This window comes from Epinephelus fuscoguttatus, linkage group LG18 (genome assembly GCF_011397635.1).
Source record: "Epinephelus fuscoguttatus linkage group LG18, E.fuscoguttatus.final_Chr_v1".
NCBI lineage: Eukaryota > Metazoa > Chordata > Actinopteri > Perciformes > Serranidae > Epinephelus > Epinephelus fuscoguttatus.
This window is the reverse complement of record NC_064769.1, coordinates 39,333,527-39,361,439: the sequence shown is the minus strand read 5'-3', so window position 1 is coordinate 39,361,439 and position 27,913 is coordinate 39,333,527. Positions and strand designations below refer to the sequence as shown.

General features: G+C 41.3%; 1 protein-coding gene across 1 annotated transcript in view; it reads left to right on the top strand.

The window, feature by feature from the left end:
• Positions 1–14,017: 14,017 nt before the first annotated feature.
• xpo7 (exportin 7) overlaps positions 14,018–27,913 on the top strand; it is a 43,883-nt gene continuing 29,987 nt past the window's right edge. The window contains exons 1-6 of the mRNA XM_049603826.1: positions 14,018–14,089; positions 22,062–22,208; positions 24,185–24,278; positions 26,214–26,380; positions 26,460–26,525; positions 26,628–26,732. Of these exons, the coding sequence (XP_049459783.1) occupies positions 14,057–14,089; positions 22,062–22,208; positions 24,185–24,278; positions 26,214–26,380; positions 26,460–26,525; positions 26,628–26,732 (612 nt within the window). The 5' untranslated portion in view covers positions 14,018–14,056. The remainder of the gene's footprint in view (positions 14,090–22,061; positions 22,209–24,184; positions 24,279–26,213; positions 26,381–26,459; positions 26,526–26,627; positions 26,733–27,913) is intronic.

Sequence of the window (27,913 nt, the reverse complement as noted above, 5' to 3'; positions counted from 1 at the left end):
GTAGTGGATAGTGCCGGTGCCCCATCTACAGAGGCATTGCCTTGCTGCAGTGGCCGCGGGTTCGAATTTGGCTCGCAGCCCTCTGCTGCATGTCAGTCCCCACTCTCTCTCTCTGTCTCCCCATTTCACCTTCTGTCCTGCCAAAAAAGCCAATAAAAATAATCTTAATTTAATATCATGGCAGCACACCGGTAAGGTAAGACAACACGTTTACATGTGGTTTTCTATATGTTCTCTGACATTTATCCTAACGATATGAGGCGGTCTTTGTGGAAAAAAAGCTTGTTTAGTGGACTAACTTTGCACTTGAAGGTTGCCCGTTCACTTACGTTTTAACAGGTCTGATGCTACTATGCGCCCCGGCTGTATCTAGGCTAACGGCTAACATGCTAACTATTATTTTTATGTCACTAGTCACTTGAAACAAATTTAGGACGATAGGAGACAGGTTGAAATAAACCGAAATTTCCCTTTAAAAAAATGCAAAAAAAAAAATATTGAAATATCAAAAAAAAGGTTAACAAAATGCTTGAAAAATGTTATGTAACTGAAAAATGTCATTGAATTGTCCAAAAAATACTGTTAAAATGTCAGAAAAAAAGTATTAAAATGTCCAAATTAATAACGTGTCCGAAATATATTATTAGAATGTCTGAAAATAACAGCAGTCACACAGTGAGATCCCAGATTTCTGACAGTCAGAATTTTATCCACAGCTGTCTTTGATCGCAAGAACTTCTCTCACTGTGCGGCGCAGGAGGACCACCGTTTAAGAACCCAAAATCACTCAGTGCATACTGAGCTTTAGATTTAGTGGCATCTAGTGGTGAGAACTGCAGACTGCAGCCAGCTGAATAGAAACATGGCGATCTCCGTAGACGAGGACCTGCTCCCTGTGTTGATACAAACGACTCATTCTGCAGCTGATTGAACACTGAAGAAAACACATTTATTATATTATCTTATATTTCTGCCGTGTGTTTCCCTCTGGTTCCTTCAGACTGGAGCTTTAGTCCTCGCTCTTTTATTTCCTAGATATTCTGTTTTTGTCTTTAATATTTCACATTTTGATTTGTTATCATAACGTTGCACATTGATTGTGGCGTCTCTTTCACAGTCTTGTGATGCTTGTCACATTTCATTTCATCATGTGACAAATGGCCGTTCTGTGACTGTAAATCCTCCTGACGTTTGTGTAGCAGCCAGTCAGCGCTGTGTGCTGAATGTGTGTGTGTTCACATTGTTATAAATCTGTGGATGATAACGTGTTCGCAGCTCAGGGGGAACACAGGACTGCAGTTTATCTGGCAGTGAATGCAGCAGCAGCAGAGGATGCTGGGTCGTCGTTCTCTCAGAGGAGCTGCAGAGCAGAATTATCAACATGTGTGAGAGTCGGCGTCTCTGACGACTAAATATATTTGACCTTTTCTATCTTCTCTGATTAAAATGATTTCTGCAGTTTGTCTTTAAGTGCTGCTGGATGAATTCTTCTGTCGTGTTCAAGTTCAGAGTAAATCTGACGATAAAATATACTATACATATATATGTGTGTGTGTATATATATATATACATATATATATGGTTGTTTACTTCAGAACATAACTGAAGTAACTCATAACTCCATCTGTCCGTCCCATTCTTATGAATGTGATGTTTCATGAAAAGTTCTTTCACATTTGGCACAAACATCCACTTGGACTCAAGGATGAACTAATTATATTTTGGTGGTCACAGGTCAAAGGTCAAGATCACTGTGACCTCATCTGTCTCATTCTGTTGAATGCCATATCTCAACAACCTAAGGAAATTTCTTCAAATTTGGCACAAACGTCCACTTGGACTAAAAAATTAGCTTATTAGAATTAGTGATCCAAGGTCAGAGGTCAAGGTTACTGTGGCCTTGTCCATTTCATTCTCATTAACGTATTATATCAAGAACACCTTAAAGGAATTTCTTCAAATTTGGTATAAAAACTTCCACTTGGACTCAAGGATGAACTGATTAGATTTTGGTGGCTGTAATTCAAAGGTCAAGGTCACTGTGAGCTCATTCTTGTCTCATTCTTGTGAATGCCATACCTCCACAACTTAAGGGAATTTCTTAAAATTTGGCACAAACTTCCCCTTGGACTAAAAAATGAGCATATCAGAATTTAGTGGTCAAAGGTCAGGGGTAATTGTGACCTCATTCAATTAAATCTCATTAACGTGTTATATCAAGAAAACTAAATTTGGCACAAACATCCGCCTGGACTCAACACTAAAATGACTAGAATTTGGTGGTTGAAGGTCACTGTGCCCAGTACGTGGGATGTGTACGAATTTGGGCGCATTACTTTTCGTAGGAAAACACAGGAAGCGTTTGTAGAACAGCCTGATGTTTTTCTGTTTGTTTCACAGCTCCTGGTTCAGGTTAAATACTGAAACGTTCCTTTGTTGCCTGGAACATGGGAATATTTACGTCTCTGCCATGGATCGCACAGGACGTAGACACAGCCGGACTGTGTGTGGTGCAGCTGAGACGGTCAGAGGACGAGGAAATGTTGATGGACGAGGACAGGACAGAGGAGGACATTAGAGTTTGGGGACCTGTTTGAAGCACCTCATTTCTTTTTGTTTGTTTCATCTCAGTCTCCCCTCCACCCATCGATCCTCCTCTCCCCGTAGACTACAATCTCATCCGCCTGATGGAGTCAGGAGGGGTCCACCTGTGGCCCCGGCCCTCGCAGCCCACCGGCTCTCCTCCCCCCTCCTCCTTCTGTTTACTCTGCGTCGTCCCTCAGACACCCACAGCGTTTGGTTTTAATAAGAGCCTCCTGTTTATTATTCCACACTCTCCTCTAAACGCTTGTTTTCTGTCCTCTTTCATCTCGTCTTTGTTTTCTCGTCATCCTCTCGCCCTTTGTTTCGGCGGCCTCGTCTCTCCACACAGTGTGTACCTGCCGTATTCACACCCAGGAAACTTTCATCTTCAAACGTACATGTCGCTGTTTCCTTGTGCTCTCTATCGGCTCCTGCAGAGCCTCTTTTCACTGATAAATTACCCAGCAGGTGTGTGGGCACGAATACCTGCACACACACACACACACACACACACACACACACAGTGATAATCACACATCTGAGGCTGGGGGAAGAATATGGAAAATGTGACATAAAATTAAACATATTAGCTTCAGATTTATCATGTGTGTGTGTGTGTGTGTGTGCATTGACACAGGAGTACACAGGCGTACCTGATCCTGTACTGCCCCCCTGTGGACAGGATTTGTCACAACAGGCTCTCAGACACAATCATCATGAGCAGAGAAGTGATCAGATCTTTTCGGTTAAAGAACCAGCAGCAGCGTGGTGACCGACTCAGCTGAGTCTGAACATTAAACCTACTGACAGGTGACATGAAGAACATCGATCATCTCGTCACTCTGCAGCGTTCTGATGGGAAATCTTTGGTCCTGATGTTCTTGTTCCTCAAAGAAAACTGGGATGAATCAGTCCAGTCACCAGGAGGAAATGTTGGCATCGTACGTTTCTGTAAACCCAACGTTTCTAAAGTGACGCAGTGTGTGAGCTGAGGGGATGTTGGGTGGTGCCACAACTAGGAGAGACGCCAGACAAACAACAACAGCTGCTGATTTAGTCATCGCTGTGTTTTCTGCTTTTCAGCATCCATAGATGGGTGTCCTCACTGCAACCTCGTCACATGTCCACATTTGGTCATGGACTTTCCACGTCCACATATGACGTCCAAGGTACCCTGGGTGTGTTGGTTGTTGACGTTCTGGGACGCCGTGTCAACTTCAGCCTGTTACATGCATTGTCTGTTTTCAAAATACACTTCTGTTTTCACAGGAAATGTACAGTTTGATACAGTCTCTTTCAAAATAAAAGCACTGCGTCGGTACACGTGGTTGGGTGTAGGACAAAAGAACAGGGTTTGGTTTTACAATCTTACAGGAAGTGAACACTGGCCTACTGGCTGTTTGACCCACCCACCTGATCCTCCATACTTGGAATTCTGTTGCCTTAACTTTTCTGATGGCAGAAATCACTGACCAAGCGGCAGTTTTCACTCAGCTTTTTAGTCCTCAAGTATGGATGTTTTTTAGGCACTAGTGTTTTAAAAGCCCCGTCTCCACCAAACCCTTTCAGTCCAGCACCTGTGGAACCAGCAGTCAGCCTTCAGACATGGTACCTAGACCCTGGGTGTGTTCAGACAGTCCTCTTAAATGTGGGCGGGGTTGTTGTCACTCACTGCTCCGTCCAGCACTCGCTGTATTTCCTCATCAGCGGTGACACAGATGGAAGTCTGCACCTGGTTTATCGTCCACAGAACGAGGCTGCACGCCCACATTTTCACAACAAAATAGAACAGGCTGCAGTGAGAGTCTCTCTCCATGGGATATTTCAAAATAGCAGCTTTGTGCATTTAGTCCTTCTCAGGCAAGCTCAGGGGTTTAGTGTTGCTGTAGCCCACAGGAAGTGAGGATTAGAATATATGACCTTCACATAATCCGCTCCAAATGAATCTATATTTTTAAAGTCATTACTAAAAGTGTGTGTCATATAAAAACTAAAGTGATGGTCAAAGTTGTCACACTGCACCACGCAGCACGTACGCAGTGTACTTACAGGAGTGATTTGAGACACACTACATGGAACTCTCTTCCATCAGGTTTTACAGTCGTCTTAGAAACAGCTGAAGATCCATCTTTTCAAAACAGCCTTCGTCCCACCTGAAACTGTCCTGTGCTTGTTCTTATTGTGTTTCTCTTTGGGTTCTCAGTGGCCTTGATTTGCTCTGTTGGTCTTTTACTTTCATTTTGTTACCTTCATTTTTATTGATTGCGTGGTTTTTTTTGTATTCTTTTGTAAATCTTATTTCCAGGAAAGGTGCTAAATCAAATAAATGTATCATTTTCTTAAAGGTAACCATCCAAAATGAAAAGTCAAACTGTCCACGTTTGATTTAAACCAACAGCCTTCAGAGTGTGAAGCTCTGTCTCTGCCAGCTGAGCTGTTCAGGACTGTGGTGACCTCACTCAGTTTGTCAGTGTGAACATGTTTCAGTCTGCAGCTTCAGACTCTCTCTCTACACTTATACTGATATTTTTCAAGACACATATTTTCCCCTCAGTTTGAAAAATATTGCCCAAAAATATTCTGCCCACTGAACGTTTACAAAATATCATCTCTGCAGTCCCTCGTCACAGAGGCTAGAGAGTTTAGACTAACACTGCTGTTGTATAAAACACCAAGCGGACATCTCGTCACTGTTGATGAACTCACTCAAAGATACGAGTGATGCTGTGGACACACAAAAGTTTGTCTTCCACTCCTCATCACCAACAAGTGCAGTGTGAGACAGAGCTTCAGCCTGATCTTCTTGTTCTCTCGGGTTCTTGAAGTTCCTCGGTGGCAGAGATGGTCCAGTAGGGAAGGATGCCGACTGGAGTGCTGCAGCCGCGGGTTCAAACCCCATCTGAGGTACGTCGCACAGAAGTGTGTGTGATGAGTGTGTGTGTTTGCATCCACATCAATTTCAACTTGTGAATGTCTGAGTTTCCACCAACAAGGAGGGAACAGAGAACTGGTAATTCAATGCTCGAGCAAGCTCAACAGGCATCTTGTCAGCTTTTGTTCTCCCCTGACATTATCTGCAGTGTTTCCATCTGCCGGCTGTTGAGCCGACCCTGCAGGTGTTGGCAGAGCTGATCTTTTGAGTATATGTGTTTTTGTTCGGCTGTACAGACTAAAGCCCAAAGTGTTCATTATTTCCAGTGAAACCAGGAGCTCACACTCCCATCAAAGACGAGATTTCGATCCAGCCTTACCTCAGCCATCGACTGAGTGCAGACGAGACTCCTTTAGATGATGAAATGCTAAACACAGCTGAGCAATGTGATGCTGCAGTACATCAGGAAGACATCAACAAAAGGTCAGCGGTAAGTGGAGCTCTTTACAGCAGCTGAGAAAAGGGCAGACAGCTTTTTACCTTGTGATGGATCAGATGAGCCAAACTCAAGCTTCTCCACATAAACCTGATGAATCAGACCAGCCGACTCAAGGAAACGTTCACACTCTGTGTTTCTGCAAACCACAAATACGATTCGTATTTCATACACTTATCAGTGATGTAGTATATGAGCTGGCTTCATCATCAGGAGGTGGAGGGGAGGGAGGATGGTGCGACACTGAGGAGTGACGCCTGACAAACAACAAAACCACTTGTGTTTAGCAGGTCATCGCTGTGTTTCCAGGGGCTGAATGTGGGTGTTTTAAGGGACCCATCACTGTTTTTCTTGCGGCTTTTCAGCCCCCCAAACTGTGTGCTTTTTCCAGACCCATAGCGTGTTTTCCTGTGGCTTTATATGTGGGTTGCTGGTTTTTTCAAAGGACCCATCATTTTACTTCTTTAGGCTCTTTAACCCCCAGATGTGGGTACATTTCATGGACCCGTCATGGTTTTCCTGTGAGTTTCTAGCCCCCAGGCGTGGTTGCTTTTTAGGGACTTGTTGCAGATTTTCTTGTGGCTTTCAAGCCCTCAAATGTGGGTGTTTAGGGACCATTCACTCTTTTTCTTGAGGCTTATTAGCCCCCAAAAGTGGGCATTTTTTTGCGACCTGTAGTGTTTTTTCCTGCGGGTTTTTAGGGTGGATGTTTTTTACAACCCATCACTGTTTTGTTAGTCTGAGTGGGTGGAAGTTCGCTGCATAGATCAGCCTCTCATTGGGCGGAACGAGCCACCCGCTGAAGTCCCGCCCTACCACCTCCGGTTGTGTAGCAGTTTTCAACACGTCCTTTACTAACTTTTGCGGTGTTTGATCTTGCGGGGATGTAGCCATTTTTCTGCCATGGTTCGCGTCCTGTAGGCGATATTTTTGTGAGCGTGTTACACCAAAACCTGTTTCCACCCGGCAATATTTTTGCAAGCGCACCGTTGCTGTGGCACCGCCCAGAACGATTGAGATTGGTTGAAAGAAATAAAAAAAAGCCGGTGCGTTTTTTTCCTCCAATCTTAAAGTGAGAGTCGGCGCAGCCAGACCTCTCTTTTCTTGAGAAAAGTCTGGTGAGCGAGACTACGGTTTTGCTTGAGGCTTTTTACCCCTCACAAGTAGGTGTTTTTTAAGGTGTTTTTGGGATCTGTCACGGTTTTCCTGCGGGTTTCTAGCCCCCAGATGTAGGTATGTTTTACGGACCTATCACTGTTTTTCTTGAGGCTTTTTAACCCCCAGACTTGGGTGTTTCTTCTTAGGAACTTGTCTTGTTTTTTCTGCAGGTTTCTAGCCCCCAGGCGTGGATGTTTTTGAGGGACTCAGCCTAGCTAGTTTGCAAACTAGCCAACTTGCGTTGCACTTCAGTCCGTGATCCAAAATCAGCGTCATAAACGAGGCAGCGTCCAGAACCGAGGGTATCAACAGTTAGTCTGATGGAGGTAATCCAGAATCAGTAGTTAAAAAGAACCCAGAATAGTCCAAGCCGAGCACCAAACACACAAGCGAGCGAGCACCACACAGGAAACAGGAAACTGTTTCTGACTGGCTAACTTTCTTCTTCACAGTCCTCTCATCTACTGTACTCCCCACCCCCCTTCATGTGCACACGCGCTAACCCCAAAACCCCACCCGGCAATCAGTGATTGGCTGGTTGGTGCAGCCTGGACCGGAGCCTGGGCTGCCTGCAGAGACTGGACCTTCTCACCGCATATTCAGGGGACATGTAGCTAGAGTATCGTGAGGAGATGTTTGCTGTATGTGACAAAAACTTTTCAAGCTTAGGAAGACTTAGAGACCCTTTAATGTAAGCTCAACCACGGCTAAAGGTTGTTTTAACGTGAGTGTGAACGCACATAGCACACTTGTGCTAACAGCTGACAGACGCTGGGCAGCATTACCTAGCAGCAGCATGCCGCCGAAAAGGGCAATGACAGCCGAGGAGGGAGATGAACTCAAGAAGTCCCTGGAGTTTTTGGCTGAGGAGATCTCTGCGGTTAAACAGCGGTTCAACCGGGCGGGGGGGGGCAGTGAGCAGGATGACAGATCGGCAGAGCAACAGGTGGCTGCCTTCCTTTGTTCTGAATTTGAATCCTGAAAGCATCAGGTTGGCACATACTTTCTCTGACATGCGTGTTCATGACAGACACGTTCATAACATTGTTGAACGTAAACAACAACAGTGCTTAGCGTGTGTTTAAGCTAATTTTGAGCCATCACTGAGCCAATGGTGAGCTAACGTTAAGTCATTGTTAGCAGCACAGTCCTGATTGTTGGTTAGGGGAGGGTTAAAGGCACCAGACAAATTTGGTGGAAATATGAATATTAAAGACCTTTTTAAAGTCCTCTGGGAAAAAACCATATGTGGATGGATACTGGATTTTGTTGGTAAATCAGCCACGGCTTCAGTTTCATGAAGCGTGTGATGATGTGAGGATGGAGAGCCTGACAAACAAAGTGTCAGTGAGGCTAGAACTGTCAGACTGTTGCTTTAAAGGTTGACATGAAACTCTGTAGAGGTTCGGGCTTTAGTTTAATGCAGTGTACTACTGGCACACTCAAAACCGTGCAAGAGTTTAGTGTGGAATGATGGACACTTCTCCCCCTCAACCATGTGTTAATAATATATATTTAATTCATACATACAGGTTTATGTCAACAACAACATAAAAGCTCTGTATGCTTAAATATGTTTTTCTATGTGTTGAACACAGCCATGGTTTCTAATCATACATATAACATCAACATATATTTATACATACATGTCAACATACTGTTCCATTTTCTAAAAGGTTTCATGTATAATTTTTACACATATGTACAGAGCCTGTATGTTTTCACTTCACATGTACATATGTTTCATATAAGGAAAGAAAAGTGACACACAATAATCAGAGAGAAGCAATGAGCTACCAAGAGACACAACACAACTATTATTATTATTATTATTATTAATACACAGTGAAATAAATCCTTACTTTGTTTTAATCAGATTTCACTGACTCAGAACATTTACTAAAATACTTTAATCATGCTGTTTTGTTGCCGCTGGCTGAACTTCATCATGGTTTTAATATTAATATTAATAACTTCAAAATGAGTCACACACACACACACACACACACACACACACACACGTCTGCTGCCTGTCCCGATGTGTTTGTGTGGCGCCATCATGTGTTTTCATTGTGTTTGCTGCCCTCCAGTGGCCACAATCAGGAACTACAACACTGAGTTTAACAGGGAGCCTCAGTTTGTGATGATGATGATGATGATGATGATGATGACGCAGGATTTATTTATTTCTTACATCATGATATGAAGGAAAACATAAGACTTTTTTATTATATTTAAGTAACGTGGTAACGCCGTGGTGGAGAGTAACTGAGTACATTTACTTCTTTACATTTTAAGATACTTTTACTAGAGTTCTTCTTCTTGAACTATTTCTCATCTCAGAGACTTCTCACTCGACTATTATTATTTATTGAACAGTTTTAGTTTATTTTTCATGGATGAACATTTTTTCATATACTTTATAAAATATTTTGCTTTGTTATAAATTCAAATGCTGCACCTGAGGCTCATCGACAGAACATTAATGGCATCTGTTTCTTTTTCATGTACAAACATTTGATGGTTCCTTTTAAATATTTTCATTTATTTTGAATATGTTTCAGGTTACGACTGATGGACGGACGAAACAAACACTGAAAACATTTTGCACATGTTCAGAGGAAGAGATGTCGACCAGAGCGCTACAGGCTGATTGTATCGGTACTGTGTTTTAGTTCTCCTGCTGTGCCCGGGGGCCACTTCTGCAAACTGACAGGGGGCCAGGGGCCAGACGCAGGGGCCCCACACAGGTCAGGGGTGTTTCTAGGAGTTGAGGACCTTGGGGGCACAGTCCAGACCTCTGCTGGGGTTCTGCTGGGTCCAGGGCCGTCTCTCCTTGCACTTTCTTTTTTTTATAAACAAGCTCTATTTAAATGATTTTTTGATGCATCCTGAAACTGTTTTTACATGAAAAGTACAAACAAATCACAATCAGTGAATCAGTTTATTTTCACTGTGAAACACAAAATGGCTGGGGGCCACCCAACAGCCTATCAGGGGCCACATTTGGCCCGCAGGCTGTAACCTGAGTATCACTGATACAGGACCCTGTGGAACTCACCTGGTTTTGGTTCCTTGGACTCTGTGTCTTCAGTCATCGTAGAGACGGACGTGGAAAGTTGAACGTTTTCTGTGAGACGGCAGTTTGTTTTTATTGGAACAGACATTAAACAGTGTCATGAATTAATCTGAGTATGAATATTTTACAAATCAGCTGAATTGATTACTTGACAAAATAATCAGATTAGAAAATGTAAAAAGTAAAATCCTGCTTTTACATTAAAACATGAGTCAGAATCGTCTGATGAGATCAGATATGATGAGATCAGATATGATGAGATCAGATATGAGAGCACAACAGTCAGTTTTAATACTTTAGCAACATTATAGTGATATTGAAGTTTACTGGAGGAACATTGATGGAGGACTTTTACTGTAACAGTAATTTTACTGTGTGGTATTTGTGCTTTCACTAAAGTAAAAGATCTGAGTTCTTCATTGACACACGTGTAAAAAAAATATAATAATTATTATTAGTTTGTTTGTTTTTTTACACATTTTACATACAGCTCATTATACATATTTTATATTGTTAAATATTATATATTCTACTGTAAAACATTATTGTATAATGCACAGATTTTTAGTTTTCCATTTTTACAGAGTTCTTCTATTTTCTTATCATTCTTTATGTTTTACATCAGAGCGACTGTAACATACTGGGGATCAATAAAGTATTATTATGATATAATATTATTAATATTTTCTAATCATGTCTTTTGCTTTAATATGGCTGCTAAAATGTTTTTGTCTGCTGACGTCTGACAGGAAGACCATTTTACTTCTTTCTTTTTATTTTATTTTATTTATTTATTTTTAATTTAATTTAATTTAATTTAATTTATTTATTTATTTTTTTTTTTAATTTTATTTGATTTAACTGGTGGTTTTGGTGCTTTCACTTCAGGATCTGATTATTTCACCTCTGAGATAAATTCAGTTTTGATTAAACATTGTGTTCAAAGTCGTGATTTATTCCAAACCTCATCAACCCTCAAAGAGTTAAAGTGAGACACTGCATGAACATGTGTCACAGCATTCGTTTTTCCGAGGGGAGCTGGAACACACCGCTGTCAGATTTCCTGCTGGGGTCAGTGAACGTCTCACTGCATAGAGTTATTAATGTATAACATGTGTCAGTCTGTTATCAGACACAAACACACATGATCAGAGCACACATGTTCTCTTTGTGTCTCTGTTTGAATGGGAGTTTTTCCTGCTTTCACTTTTCCTCTCCTTCCGGAAGCAGAAACACTGCTGCTGCTGCAGGAGGGACCGGAAGTGTCGCCCTCTGGTGGTGGACACCAATATGACAGGACGAGCTGAAAGGCACAAAGCTGAGTGAGTCTGAGCCCACACTACAACAGGTGAGCTCCTAATGAAATCATATTATTGAAATCACCTTCTTTCGATCATTTCAGCTCAGACAAAGAGAAAATCAAACAAATATCAACTTAAATTAAGAAGTCAAAATAATGAAGAGGAAATACTGAAATGATAACAATATAATTAATGCATTATGAGAAATGAGTAACTTCAAACACATTTCTGTAAAAGTTCAAGTAATCTGATTATTTTTCCTACAAATGTAGATTTCTTTTAGGTGAACATTTTACTTTTTTACTGCGCTGGTCAGTTTTGAGATTTTGGGCTGTTTTTGCTTCCAAACACGTCTTTAAGACGAGCAGGGAAAAAACATATGAAATATACGTTTAGGTTTATTTTATTTTAGGTTTTGGTTCAGGACAGTTATGCAATGAGCACGTATTTAATTAGAGCAAAGCTTAATTTGTATGTAAACACAGAAGTATCATGGCAGTATCTGTAAAAATGTTTTACCCTGTTACCCTGCTGTATTCTGTGTTTTGTCTAATGATGTATGAAATTTTACAGTTCATGTCTTTAAAGAGCATTTTCTCACAGACGTCTCCTCTTCAGCAGCTCTCACAGCCTGCCTCTATTCTGAAGGTTCTTCTGCAGCTGATATCAGCAGAAGACCAAATGTTGATCGTGTCACTCAGGGTTCAATAAGAGGAGATTGTACGACGTGTTTTCAGCCAGTACGGAAACAGAAAAAAAGGGGGTTGTATATAAACCATTTATAGCCTTATTCATAGAACATTTTATTCCTAACAACACTGCAAAATACATATATAGGCTGCTGACACTATTTTTTGACTTACATAGTGATAATTTCCTACTTAAAAACCTTTCACTCTCATATGTCAAGAAAATTAAACAATAATTTTGATTTCTGTCCTGGAATTGTACAAAATTTCATTTGTGCATATTTAACTAGATAATGCCTCGTTTGCCCATTCAAATATAAAATTTCAGAAAATGTGTAATATTAAAAATAATGGTCTTAATGTGAGTAATTGACCGGGGAAGGTTCATGGTGATATGTATTTGAATGTTTTATTTTGGTCTGAAAATGTATGAAATGTTAAACTTCATGTACTTAATGGATGTTTTCTTAAAAATGAGTTTTTTTTCTGCCCCCGAGATCTCCTCTTCAGCAGCTCTTACCAAAAAAAAACTATTTTTCTGTTTTATTCCTGTCTATATAAATATGCTTGAAAACTTGGGGGAAATTATTTTTCATGTATTTATTTATTTACTTATTTGGCTTTTGACTGTTTTTTCTGATTAATGTGATGTTCAAAAAACCTTTGACTCCAACGTGTTAAGAAATGGAGACAAAGTTTTTTTTTGCATATTTAATTAGATAATGCCTCATTTGCATATTTAAACACAACATTTCAGAAAACATCTAATATAAAGAATAATTGTCTTAATGTTAGTAATCAGCTGGGGAAGTTTCATGGTGATGTCTGTTAGTTACAGTTTCTACCTGTTTCACAGTGTTTTATTTTGGTCTGAAAATGTGTGAAATTTTACTTCAGCAGCTCAAACACCACATTTTCCAGTTTTATCCCTGACTGTAAGTGTATATATATATATATATATATATATATATACACTTTGAAAGTGCTCGGTCCAGCACTTTGCTTGATAAATGAGCTCTCATACATATTCCTAGTTTGTGCATGTCACAGGTTCAGGAGGGATTTATATGGGTTTTTTACTTTTTTATTTTAATTCTGAAAGTAAGCTTCATCTTAGAAATAATCATAATCAGAGGAAATTGTGATTCATTACAGTCGCTAAGGAACAGAGAATTATAGGACGTAAGAATAAGAGTATGAAATAGACTGATGTAAATATAAAGCAATGAAATGTAAGTGTGGAATTTTAACTACAATATATAAACATCAATTATTACTACTGCTATTTTCATTGTTGTACTTTTATTGATTTATGTAGTTTTATTATTGTTGTTGTTGTTGTTGTTATCATTATTATTATTATTATTATTCAGATTCAGACAACTTTATTGATCCCACCAGGGGGCAATTTGTTGGAACAGTTTGCATTTCACACATAACATGACATACAGTAACATGTAGACACATAAATAGATGAGTAAAAATAAATAAGTAAAACCAAATCTAAAAAATGTGCCAAGCAACTCAGTGAAATAAAAGAATCTATAAAAAAAAGATAAGAAGTTTGTTTTTATTGTTTATTTATTTATTTATTTGTATTGATTGTTGTTTATATTATTATTATTCTGTGTTATATTCATTATTATTGTGATGAATGTTATTTTTATTTTATTTTTACAAGTATGTTTTTATTTCATTATTTTTTACAACTTTTATTTTTAGTTTTATTTATTTATTAATTTTAATTTTAATTTTAATTTTAATTTTAATTAACTGTGCTGTGTTGAAGTGAACGGGGAGCCCCTGCAGTGAGGTTCCCTCTCCAGCAGGGGCGCTGTTGTCACTTTCCATACCCATAAGCGGGGGAGTGAGAGGTGCATGAAATGGAGAAAAATGGCGGATCATGTGCAGGTAAGCAGAGGTTTCATGTTTTTGTAACCGACAGTTTCCCCACGGGCGTGAAAATGAGTGCGGGACGCGGATTCGGGTGCCTGTGTTACCGGCACGGAGGCGGTGCTCGGCCGGCGGGTGCAGGCGGCGGCCGTGTTCAGGCTGTCGGCGGTAAAAGAAAGGATGTGGCCGCCTGTGTTGACTTGTGGCCTGCTGTCATTGCTCGGGCTGCTGCTGGCTGCACTGTTAGCTCCGTGTTAGCCGGGGGGAGGCTACCGGAGGAAAACAAAAGCCGGGGACGCTCCGGGTCTCAGCCCGGGTGGACCGCGGTGTCGGTGCCGGCTGAAGGCGCAGCTCCGGCGGCGTAACGGCGGGTTTTATCGGTGTGTCTGACTGAAGTAAACAATAAAGGAGACACGGGCTGGCGGCGGAGCGGTAGCTGTCAGGCTAACACCAGTTCACCAGTTTGGCGCCAGTGAGAATCACAATGTGGACATTATTAATGTTATGAACCCTCACATGAACTCATTAATCCCCCCCCCCCGTGTTTATTTATTTATTTATTTGTTGTCTTGTTATGCTAGCCGACCCTGTTAGCACAGCTATGCTAACGTTAGCTTCAGTTAACTTCTCCCGCCCGAGCCCGTTTGAAAACATGGTTCGGGTTTGTTTAACTGTTTGTCTGTTAAACCCGGCTCCGTGACCCGGGGCTGCTGCCGCCAGCTCGGCTACTGGGAACCCTACAGTGGGGGCACTGGGGTATTTCCACCAGTGTTGTTAATGTGCGTAACTGAGCCGGGCTGTTGTGTGTGAAGCTAGCTGCTGCTCCGGGCTCCGGACTGGACACATGTTTGGGTGCTGGACTGGGAGGACAGACTGGTTCCACACTAGTCCAGTTCTCCCAGTTCCTCCAATGGCTGTGTCAGAGCAGAGTCCGTGCTCCGTGTTATTGTTGTAGCCTGTGCTGTGCGGCAGCTCTGCGTGTAGCTAGCAGCTAGCAGGGGATTATTAATAATACCGCTCTTAGCTGTATTAAAGTGCTGTAGCATGAGAGCGGAGCAGAGACAGAGGCTAACCTGAACACACTGAGCTGGAGCAGCAGTGTTAGCCTCGGTGCTACAGCCTCACAGCTGCAGCATGGAGCAGCAGTGTTAGCCTCGGTGCTACAGCCTCACAGCTGCAGCATGGAGCAGCAGTGTTAGCCTCGGTGCTACAGCCTCACAGCTGCAGCATGGAGCAGCAGCAGCAGCATCACTGACATTGACTCTGTTTCTCTGGCTGGGATCCAAACAAGCCTTATGATAATAGTTTGTCACATGAGCTGCGAAGAAAAGTTCGTGATCTGTTTGTTAAAGATATTCTAGAAGAATAAGCTCATCATTTTCTTTCTTTTTTAAAATGTAGAATTCAGATCCAGACAACTTTATTAACCCTCAGCACACACATTTAAACACACAGTAACAGCTAGACACATAAATACATAACTAATAAATAAAAATAACAAATATGCAAAGGAGTTCAGCAGATTAAAGACCTCTCTCTCTCTATATATATACACTGATTATCAATAAAATAGATTAAAAACAATAATATTTACACAGAATTTAATAGACAAATAGCAGAGGGAATAAAAGATTTTAAATACCGGTTTGTTTTGCAAGCAGTCATTAATCAATGTTGATCAACAGAGTCAATCACCAAATAATTTGATAATCAATGCATCATGTTAGCCTCTCAGATGTGACCATTTGCTGCCTCTTTTTTTTGGTCAAAATTATTATTATTATTTTTTTTAAATATAGCTGTGGGTTTAAGAGACATTTAAAGATATATTATATGATAAATACTATGTTATATTTTATTATGCTCATATATTAATACAGAAAATACTAAGTATTATCAGTGGCTGTTATAACATCTTGTAATCTGCAAGAAAAAAAGGTTTGAATATATTGTTTTATTTTATTTTATTTTTTTCATATAATTAAAGTAATTGGGATGTAGGAAACATATCACCAATAAGTTATATATTAATGTTAATATGCTAATAACATGTCCCTTGTATCGTGAAACACATATTTAATTACAGTAACTTACAGTAGATTTACATTATAAAATTAAATTCACTTGTAAGAAAAAAAAAATTTCTTCCCTATTTATCTGTATTTCTTTATATATTATTCTTTGTGCTGCTGCTAGACATTTAAAGACTCTGGGAAATCATGATGGGAAATTTTCTGACATTTAGACAATTATAGGTTTTTTGTTTTTTTTTGTTAAATACTCAATCTAAACACAAACAGGCCTGAATAATGAATAATGAAATAAAGTGTGGGCAGAGGCAAAAAACCAGAGGGTTTATTTAAAATCTCGACTTAAAACATGTTTTCCCATAGTTTAAATGTTTGATTGCCACAACAAAAAACAGCAACAATAGTTTCAATTTAAGAACAAAAAAATGGAGTAATTGAATAAATATATGATTAATTGATAATTGGAGAAAATAATCAGCAGATAATTATTACAATAATAACAATAACATTGTTATTATTGGATAGCTGTTGTTGCATCACACCTTGCTTGTACCATATCTGCACTGTACTTTATCAAACCATCATATGTCAATACACTGTTTTACTACATGATATAATATACTGTATTTCATTATATTATATTAGTACAGAAGTATTTAGTGGCCGTTATAACTTCCTGCAGTAACAGAAATTTATGTCATATAATTAAGAGAATTTTCTCTTATTTTTTTATCTCATCTTATCCTGTTATTATTATCAATGAAATAGATTAAAAAAACCCAAAACATACATATTTAGAGAATTTTGAACACCAGTTAGCGTAAAGACGCCCTGACAGTGACCAAGAAAATTCGCCTGCAGGAACAAGTTGTCCAGCAGAAGTTAAAACACTTGTGGCTTCCTGGAGGATTTGTTGATGCAAAAATCAGTCAGGTCCCGTCGTGTCACTGCTGTGATCTCAGAGCAGGTTTTAACGATGCTGTTGGACCATTTGTGTCGTTCAGTGTGAAACCAGCAGATAAATGAAAACTCAGGAGCGTCTCAATAAACGACTGATAGAAACCACAGAGGATGACGGGACTGACGGAGAAGCAATTTAGGTTGGTTAGTTTGAGAACGTGCATCAAATTATGAAAAATGACATTAGCTACAGTCATGTTTAGGACTGTTTTTGTGATAGATTAGTATACAGATTATTTTCTCTCTCAGTCAATTATTTGTTCAATAAAATGTCAGAAAATTGTGAAAAATAATAATTTCTAAGTGTCATAACTTCCCAGAGTCGTCCTCAGAGGTGTTTTATTTGTCAGATCCAAAGTCAGAAACTTAAGTATACCCAGTTTACAGTGCTTTAAAACAGAAAATCAACAAATTGAATTCATTCAGAGTTCATTGTCTCTTCCTCTCAGAAACAAACTGACCAGCTGATTTACAAGCAGCACACGTCGAACTTGTCATGAGTTTTTTTTTCGCTGCTCATGGAGTTTTGAGTCACAGGGTGGATAACTGATCTGTTGATCCAGTCAGAGCTGATCGGATCAGATCAATGGATGAGAGGAGCAGCTGCTGCAGAAGTGAGTGAAAGCAAATTTTTAGACCCGGCGCAATGAACGATAAAGTTTCACTGTCGCTGCAGCTGGTGTTGTGCTGCTCCGTCTGTGCCCAGCAGGACTGCTATGGTATGAGATGTTCATGAGGTCTCAGATGATCCTTAAAGAGGTGGAAACAGACATTTTATTACTGTAACTGAAACTTTAAGATTTTGTTAATAAGTCTCACTTTTGAAAATAACTCAAATAAAGGTGAGATTCAGCGTCCAGTTGTTTTTTGTTTTTTCTTTTGTTTGTTTGTTTTTTCCATATCGTAGATAAGCAAACATACACGGTATGATAACTGTACCCTTATATAGCTTGGCATACCTTAAAATCGTATATAGCTGTACCCAGAGTGTGCTCTGCACTCCGGGAGTGTGGCGCAGTGAATAATTAAGGTGTATTTATTCCAACAGTGCACCTGACGTACGGTCCAGCTCCAAAATTAGAAAATTCATATGTGGCGGCAGATGTTGTTGTTGTCCTTATGGTCGTGGGCGGCCACAGATAGATGTGTCTCAAGATAAACAAAGAGAGCGAAGCAGTACGCTGCATGCAGCTCTACCCTAACAAGAGATTTTATCCATTTTCAGTCATAAAACAAAATGAAAACGTTATGTTTGCGTGTGAGGCTGGGCAACATTTACTCTTTACATTGAACAAATGCTGACGTCTAAATCGAGCACTCAGGTTTATTTCCTCCCTTCATAACAGTGTTGAGGAACATCAGGAGGAAACGTCAGGAGTTGAAAGTTTCGTTAAAACGGCGTCACTGATCTGTTTTAACTGAATATTCTGTGGTGTTGCTAAAAGCACGAACACGTTCACTGCTGAGCTTGTTTGTCACCTGTACCGACAGCATCATCTCCGCTTTACCTGTTCAGTTTAAGTTCAGATAACAGACTCTCGACTGTCCTGCTTTCATTACAGACGTGAATGCACCACAGACACTCGCCTCCTTCATGGACTCACTGTGGTGCTGCATGATGAATTTAGAGGAAACACTGGAATAGATTTTTGGTGTTAAAAGAGATTTTTTGGGGCCTGGCGGAGTTCCCTGTACATTTATAGGAGAAACACTGCACGTCGGCTGGTCTGCTTTATTTGTAACTGTTAAAACATCTCATAGCTCCTTTACACCGCCTGTTCAAGACGGGAATATCGTGCCATTGTGCCACCCCGCCGTTCTGTATAAGGTACGATTGCAGAACGGGGGGACGGAGTTGTCGCACCTTTAATCAGCCACAGGAGGGAGTAATGGCACCGGAACAGTGTCTGAATAAGCAGGACGGGATCATGGGCGCCATCGGTGTAACAGTTTGAAGTCTTGTTATGCATGAGACCCTCTGCAGGAGATTTAAAAGTTAACAGTCAGTGGCTAACCTAAAGGAGAAGAACAGCAGCCGAAAATGTCCACAGTTTATTAAACACACAGTAAACACACAGTAAACACACATTAAACATGGCTTAATAGAGACAGTTTCAAACACAAATCAGCTTCACTATAACTCGCAGCATTCACAGACAAACACTTTCCCCACAAATACAACATGCTAACGTTATTAGCACAGGCCTATGGCATTTTACATTGTATAAATTAGCCTAGCAGCTAGCAGAGATTTCCTCTGCTCATATGAAGCCAGGGACAACAGCAGCATTTAACAAAGTTACCGTTACAAAATTCAGCTCCACGCTACGGCGTCGATTCGACCCAGAAGTATAAATCCCACCTTAATGCCATTGTTGTTGTTTATAAAGCGTGGCTGACGTGTATGTTACATGTCACTCCTCTGTTGATTCCACAAAGCCACGATGCAGTGTGTAGTCACACACTGATGCTGCTGTTGTTTGGTTCTGTGTAAAGACACAAAGGAGGTGTAAAGACAGGACTTTGGAGTGGCTCTATGGCGCCATCTGTGTGTGTGAAAAGGCCTGTGTTTGTATTGGAGATTAGTTTAAGGGGAGCTTACAATAAAAACACTGATTTGCAGACTTGATCTTAACTTCTGCTCAAATCAGGGCAGCAGCTTGTGATTATTATTGATCGGGAGGTCGTTGGGAGGCGGAGCAGTGATCTCTGTCTGCGTGGACGTCAGCTGAGTAATAACTGCTGAATCCACACAAACCTGCACGTATCGTAAAACGTAAGCAGTGATTAAAAACTAGAAAGCAGCAACACATCTGTGAGCTGTCAGGCTGCAAATACAACCAGAAGTTGGTCTGATTTAAAATTAGAAACTAAAAACCATCTGTCGGCTGGCAGGCGGCGTCAGGGGAGCAGGAAGTCAGGACATAAACAGTGTCCGAGCAGCTGAGATGGATGTGTGCAGCGCTCGACAACATCAATCCTGTTTACTCAGTTTAGAGCCTCGAACCTAGAGCGAGACAAAAACACAGCACTTATCACAATACTGGATGTTTGTCCAACACGACAGTTTGCTGCTTTTCTTCATGTCATGAACATCTGTACTGTGATGTGCACACTACACTACAGATGTTGTGAGCCAGTCCGAAGGATCTGTCTCAGAGCGGCTCATTTAAAGGGTCTGATACCAGCTGAAATAAAACCGATCAGATGCCGATCATGTCTTTACTGTGGTGTTTCAGCCTCAGCTGGTGTTGCAGCACTGCTCTCCTGTCTGACAGCAGAGCTTCACTGATTCATTTATTCAGTGTGACATGTAGAAACACACAGGGTGGCTCTGCTGCTTCTCGTTGCCTCTGGTACAATGACAAATTCATTTTTGTTTTTTACAGTTTTATTTAGTTTACCAGTCGGAGGGCTGCGGAGCTGCTCACAGACAGGAGGTAGACCAGCTGGACAAAACTGGAGTTGAGCAGCATGGTGCCTTCGAGGCAAAGCGCTGCTTCGGTGTTCAGCGCAGAAGTTTGCTGCGGACATGATGCAGCTGGCGTGTTGCATGCGCGTCCTGGCTCTGAGTTTACAAGCCTGCTGCTCATGTAGTGTCTCATGGCGTCAGTGAAAATAAAGCACAATAAAGCACGTCTTAGTTTTTCTTATCAAGATCTAGTTTTAGCTCGTCATTGTCTCGTTTTCATCGTGGGAAAAAGGTTGTTGACAAAATTCCGTCATAGTTTTCATAAATGAAATTAAGGCTACAGCAGATCATCCATAACTGATCTACCTGTATGTTTATAAAAGAAACACGTAACGTTGCTTTTGTGTTTTCTGTGTGAGGTCAGCAGTTCTCTCAGACTCTTACAGTAAACAGCCAGCAGGTGGCGCTCTGACTCTTATCTCCTCACAGAGTTCATGAAATTCCTGGAAAAGTTCTGAAATTGGAAAAAACTGAGAGAATGTTTTGGAAAAGTTTTAAATTTACATTATTTTGACTGTTGTTTGAATTATGTTCATGAAATATCTAAAACATGTCTGACATCACGATTGGAGCTTCAGTTGTTTATCTCCCCAAAAGAGGCGTGGCCTTGGCATTTTCCAAAGTTCGTCCGTATATGCTGGTCTGTTGGCAGCTAACAGTTAGCTGGTGGTAGGAATGAGTAACTTGCAAGTAAAGAGAAAAAGCGCTAATAGTTTGTTTACCCTCAAATATCTGTGAAGTGCGTGTTTATAGTCCCGCCCATTTTAAACTGCTTAAATAACGTCATGGAAATAGGGCGAAATCTTATGGAAAAGTTTAAAAAATTCATCAGTAAAACTGAGTGGGAGCGCTGTCTTCAAAATGTCTGACTTGTTGTTGATGACGACACGTTCCCTTTAATTATTAACGGCAACTCGAGTATGGAAACTCCTCAGAGATGCCCGTTCCTGCCGTGAAGACATTTTAACCCCCCTGTGTCAGACCTCCTGACTGCACTGCTGCGCTCGTGTTTATAACCTGCTGTGACATCATCAGTGTGAATCATTACACACTTGAGTTTGGCTCGGTGTGTTGCAGCAGACGGAGCGTTTCGTTCTTATCTGAGACCAGCAGAGTTTCACATGATGTAACACTCTGTCATACCTGCTCACTGCTGCACCCTGAACTCCTCACAGTGTAACGGAGGCAGTGAACACACCGCCACACATCCACAGGACACCCCTCCACCTCTAATCTCCCTCTTTACCCCTCCATTTTGAATCTGTCAGTGACTCTGCATGACTCAGCACTCTTCCTGCTGCCACATGAAGCTCTGTATCAATAAATGTGTGGGGAGTAAACATCTTGAGATCTGAAATGTGCACATTTATATCTGTTTTCATTTTGGCCCAAACATGCAGGCTCTCGTGTTGTTGTGTGATTGTTTCTTCTTCTGCAGTCATCAGAGTGTCGCTGTGTCGGCCTGTGAGACGAGCCTGTCAGAGACTGATAAGCTGTTCCATCTTGTGTCTCTGTGTGTTTAATCTAGGGCCTTGCCCAGCTGGAGATCCTGTGTAAGCAGCTGTATGAGACCACCGACACCGCCGTCCGACACCAGGCAGAGAAAGCTCTGGTGGAGTTCACCAACAGTCCCGACTGCCTCAGCAAATGTCAGCTGCTGCTGGAGAGAGGCAGCGTGAGTAGACCTGCACCGTCACAGTCAGGGACCTGGACCAAGCACCAACACCACCCTACAGACATACTCTGAAAACCAGGGCGGCCGCGGGTCATTAACAAGTCGTAAAATGTCTTAAATACACATTTACAGCGTGTCGTTAAGTGATTAAACCTTTGGTAAAGTAAAAAACTCCATATATGTGAATGTGCGGTATAGAGCTGAAGCGATTCCTCGAGTAACTTGAATAATTTGATCACTAGAAAGCCTCAAGGCTTCGTTACATCCAGTAACGTCAACACAGCACACTGAGTTTCACGTGGATGTTTATTTCTGTTGCACAACCCACGTACGTTACCTCTGCTGTAGAGCTACAGATTAATTGTCAATCATCTGTCTGAAGTTTTATAAAAAGACATCGGGCTACGTGTGATGAATTGGTGGCATGGCACCTTTTTAAATAACTTTATCAGTCAGTCAACGGGCGAACAGATTCTCTATAACCATGGCAACGATGACACTGAGCGACAGACCTGTCGTTATGTGACGTTCTCCTCTTGATTTAATATTTAGAGTGTTGTGTGCACAGAAACACGAGACAAACGGCGTCCCGTATTGACTCAGTGAGGGGCAGGACATTTTATTTTTCAGTATGGGACGATCCCGTGTTATACGGGACGGGTGGCAGCCCTGTCGTCCACGTGCCTCGGTGTGGCGCTGGCGCCAGTCACGACTTATCCTCAGTTTTATTGTCCTGACTGTTATCCAGAAAAACAGTCAGCTGCATTTCAGAGTTTTTCCAGAGAAAGAGTTTGTAACTTTTATGGACACTGCTGTGCTACTCCGTCAGTTAGTTAACATCACTACTGAAAAGCTGTTTGACTCAAAGTAGTGTTAAATTTGTAACGTCGCTTCTTGTAGTGAACATCTGCCCAACACTGATTATTTGTGACAGCCTGAGAAATAGAGGCTTAGCGTGTGAAATCGGTCATTTGCGTGACTTGTTGACAGCCTATAATATCACAGTACCCTGACATATTGTGATATTATTTTAGGGTCATATCACCCACCTCTTGAATCAACATCTGGGAACATTTAAGAGAGTTTGACTTTTTGGAGGTGAAGGCGATGCAGCACCTTTAATTGAATGAGGCTGTGCTGACCCTGGCGAGGGCCCACCTCGATATCCCAGATAGACCTCAGATATTCCAGCGATGGCACTTGTAAATTTGAAATAAATAAATAAAAGATATTGCACCCCATTTGGAGGGCTGAAAGAAAACACATGGGTTTAACTCCAGGCAAGTTGGGAAAAGAAGGTGTTTTAGTTTTAATATAACTATGAACTTCAAAGAATCTGAAGAAATCTTTATGTTTCTCCGTTTAAACATCTTTTGGATCAGTTCGTCGGATTATTTAAATTCAACAATTATTATAGTTTATCAACATACATAACTTTTTAGCTCAGGAAGTACAGATTTTAGGGTGATGAAGCGTTTGAAGATACTTCAGGAAATGACATCACAACAAACAAAAATTCCAAGTAGGCACAGGAGGAGCATTTCTACTACAGAGTTCAAAGGGTTAACTCGGACCTGCACACTGACTTCATGTGTAAAAGGTGGATTGCTCCTTTAAAATTCACAAGCAAGGACCATGTTTGTGTTTAAAGTTGGAGCATTGGTCGTGTCTGTGCGCAGAAACAGGAAGTAAAATGTCGTCTGTGTTTGCGCTTGACATGGTGTCACTGTCCCATCACAGGGTGTCGCACTGAAAAGACTTTTAAATAAACTACAGTCAAAGAAATAATTCTGCTGTTGTACATGTGATGTTTAGTTTCCTCTTGATGGAGCGTCGCCAGCACCAGTAACACCAGTAACACCAGTCCCTTGAAAACAAACACAGATTCTGTTGTTTATTTGTTTTTGATTTTTAAATTTTAATTGTTTGAGAAGAACTGAACAAACATTAATTTATTGTTTCCTGTCTCTTTGCAGTCATCGTATTCTCAGCTGCTCGCGGCCACCTGTTTGTCTAAACTGGTATCTCGAACCAGCAACCCTCTACCGCTCGAACAACGCATCGACATCCGTGAGTCCACCTCCTTCTTTCAGCAGCGTCTCAGTCAGAGTGTCCTCAGAGACAGACGCACGGCGTGTTTACACCGTGGAAGTGTTGGATCGAGGCTGAACGCTCCTGCAGGCTGAGCAGAGACAAACTAACACAACATGTGATGTCATTTGTTGAACGCAGCCTGTGTTTGAGAACACTGAATGATCCTCTGATACACAGACGCCTGTTTGATCTCTTGTTTATGTAGAAAACTCTGCAGCTTCAGTTATTATACATATGACACTTTATTTTTATTTGTCATGTCCGTGTCCTGAGGGTGTGTTTTATTAAGTTGATGAGGTGATGAGCAGGTGCAGCAGAGCCGTGGCTCCCAGCTGTCTCTGTACCACAGAGCTCATTTTTTCATGTCCAGTGTTTCCAGTAGATAAACTGTGGTGGAGGGGTGGTGGAGGAGATAAGAAGTCAGAGCAGGGGTCAGATCCTGTCCTCATGCTCCTCTCATGGTCCAGACACACCGTCGAACGTTGATGGTCTTCGGCTCTTCCAAAGAACTTCATTGTTTTTGGTTCTTGGAAGTGCGTCTTGCTGCAGCTTTGCTCCAACTGGAGTGAACACTGAGCCGCGTTTGAGGGACAAACAACTACGCACTGAAATAACACCACAATTGTATAATTATTAACAGGCCCCCTGAAAACCCAAGAATTGAATCATCAGTCAGAGACTCAAAATTTGTTTTTGGTCATGACTCAAGAATTCATACGCTACTTATGGAAAACGTCACACAAATGTCTAACAGAATAAAATAATGAAACGATGACATTTTATATCCAAAAGGTCAAAGGTTAACTGTATGGCTGACGTCACGATGACATCATGTTATCAGCTGGAGGTGCAGCTGCCCCTCCCCCACAGGGCTGTAGGCTCCATAGGAGTGTTAAAATGTGTTTGTCTTGTTGTGTTATTGGGAGCCAGAATAGAAGGAGTCATGGCTCAAAACCAGCCGCCACTGCCCGTCAACAAAAACAAAGACAACTATGGTTAAATGTGATAAGACCAAAGGACTGGACGGAGGCCATCATCAAAAATGCTCACATGTGCAGCGCACACTTCATATCAGGTTAGGGAAAAAGTATTTCCTGTTGTAGGGATGAATAAGGTTCTGTGTATTAAGGGTTATCATGTCCACCTCATCAGAAACTGGGGAGGGATTAAGAGGAAGATTGGATTTCTCTGCAACGCTAACTTTTTAGCACATTAGCTAACGTTAGCTTCCATAGCAAAACAAACAAGTGTGGTCCTCCTTTGTAAGATTGGCTTCCTGTGACATCATCCATCCACTGAGTGAGAGCATACGGGTCGGCCAGTCTGGTCCCGTTGGTCAGATGTCTACTTATTCAAGTAACACTGGCGGTCCCGGAGAGTGAGTGACCTGACATGGTGCGTTGGTAAATTCAGTCTGACGCTCTACACTAAAATGAGAGCCCTGTTGGTGGAAGAAACGCAGCGTTATATTTCTACATGAATGAACCAACGGTTAAGTTAATCACACATTCACTCCGCTCGGCGCTCTGCTGCTCCGTCTCCACAGACAGAGTGTCCAGAGTGCGCTCTGCCACTCTGAGAGTGCGCTGCTCTGGATAACCCAACGCTACATTCAGACAGCGCTCCCAATTTATCAACGCTCCAGTTTGTGTCAGAGTGCGCTCCCACACTCACAATGAGTGTTTCTGAACGCACCACTCACATCATCTTCCTCCATCGTCTAAAACAAGACAACACAACTTGTTAGCTAGCGCTAGCTAATGTCTGTGGAGAACTGTTTTGCCTCCAGCTAAGCCCCGCCCACCAAAAACATCACACTGTTTACTTACAGTATGTTAGTTAGGACTTTTGAAGCACAGCAGCTCAGTCTGAGAAAGTCTTTCAGATGTTTGTTTGTTTGTGATGTTTTAGGGAACTATGTGCTGAATTATTTGGCCACGCGGCCGAAGTTAGCTGCGTTTGTGACGCAGGCTTTGATCCAGCTGTATGCCAGGATCACCAAACTGGGCTGGTTCGACTGTCAGAAAGATGACTACGTCTTCAGGAACGTCATCGCTGATGTGACGCGCTTTCTACAGGTGGGTGTGTGTTTTAGTCGTGTGTCACAGAGTGTGCGTCTGCTGCTGTGGAGCTGACGTGTAACTGGTGTGTTTACAGGACAGCGTGGAGCACTGCATCATCGGGGTTACTATTCTGTCCCAGCTGACGAATGAGATCAATCAGGTGAGTCGTCATCTCCTTCTTCTTCTTCTTCTTCTTCTTCTTCTTCTGCCGTTTGTGTGTCGTCGTATTGAAAATGTTGAACACCATCTGTTTCCTCTTCAGGCCGACACAACGCATCCTCTGACCAAACACAGGAAGATCGCATCATCGTTCAGAGATTCTTCGCTCTTTGACATTTTCACTCTCTCCTGCAACCTCCTCAAACAGGTGCGTTTACAGAGAGCACGAAACAACAAGATGGAAATCATCTTTTACAACTCCAGTATGTAGGATTTAAATGGAATATAGTGGAATCCGTTTTCTTTAGTGTTTAATCACCTGAAAATAAGAATTGTGTTTTCATTACCTGAGAATGAGACTTTTATATCTACACAGGGAACAGGCCCTCGTCTACAGAGATCACCATGTTGCACTGCTGTGTTTCTACAGTAGCCCAGAACAGACAAACCAAACACTGGCCTAGATGGAGACACTTAAGATTTCATGTCGACCACCATAGTTCGCAGCACATCTGCAACGAGAGCATCGGAACAGCACAAATGTTTATGCCTCCCCACCGTCGAGAGCCGTGGCCGGTGCTATTATGTTTTTGCGTTGTCCGTACATCTGTCTCATTCCTGTAATTGCGAAATCTTAAGAACATCTTAAGAACATCTTAAGGGAACGTCCACTTGGACTTGAAATAAAAATAAACTGATTAAATTTTGGTGTTCAAAGGTCACTGTGACCTTGTCTGTCTCATTCTCGTGAACGCAATATCTTAAGAACACCTTGAGAGATTTTCTTAAAATTTGGCACAAACGTCCACTTGGATTTAGACGAGGTCACAGTGACTTTGACCTTTGACCATCAAAATCTAATCGGTTTATTGTTACGTTGTCTCATTCTTGTGAATGTGATATCTTAAGAACCCTTCAAGGTAATTTTTTCAAATTTGGCACAAGCGTCTACTCTTTTACTCAACAATGAACTCATTAGATTTTAGTGGTCAAAGGTCACAGTGCGTCTGTCGGATTCTTGTGAATGGGATATCTCAAGAAAACCTTGAGGGAATTTCTCAAAATTTGACACAAATATTGACTTGGATTAAAGAATAAGAATTTGGTGTTTGAAGGTGTTCAGAAGAATTTCCTCAAATTTGGCACAAATGTTCATTTTGAGTGGAGATTGAACCAATTAGAATTTGGTGGTCACAGGTCACTGTGACCTTCTGTTTGTCTCATTCTCATGAACAAAATATTTCAAGAACAATTTGAGTGAATATCTTCATATTTGGCATAAACATTAACTTAGGGTCAAGGATAAATTGATTAGAATTTAGTGGTCTTTCTTTGTCATTTTTCGTGAACGCAATATCTCAAGAAGAATTTGGCACAAACATCCACTTG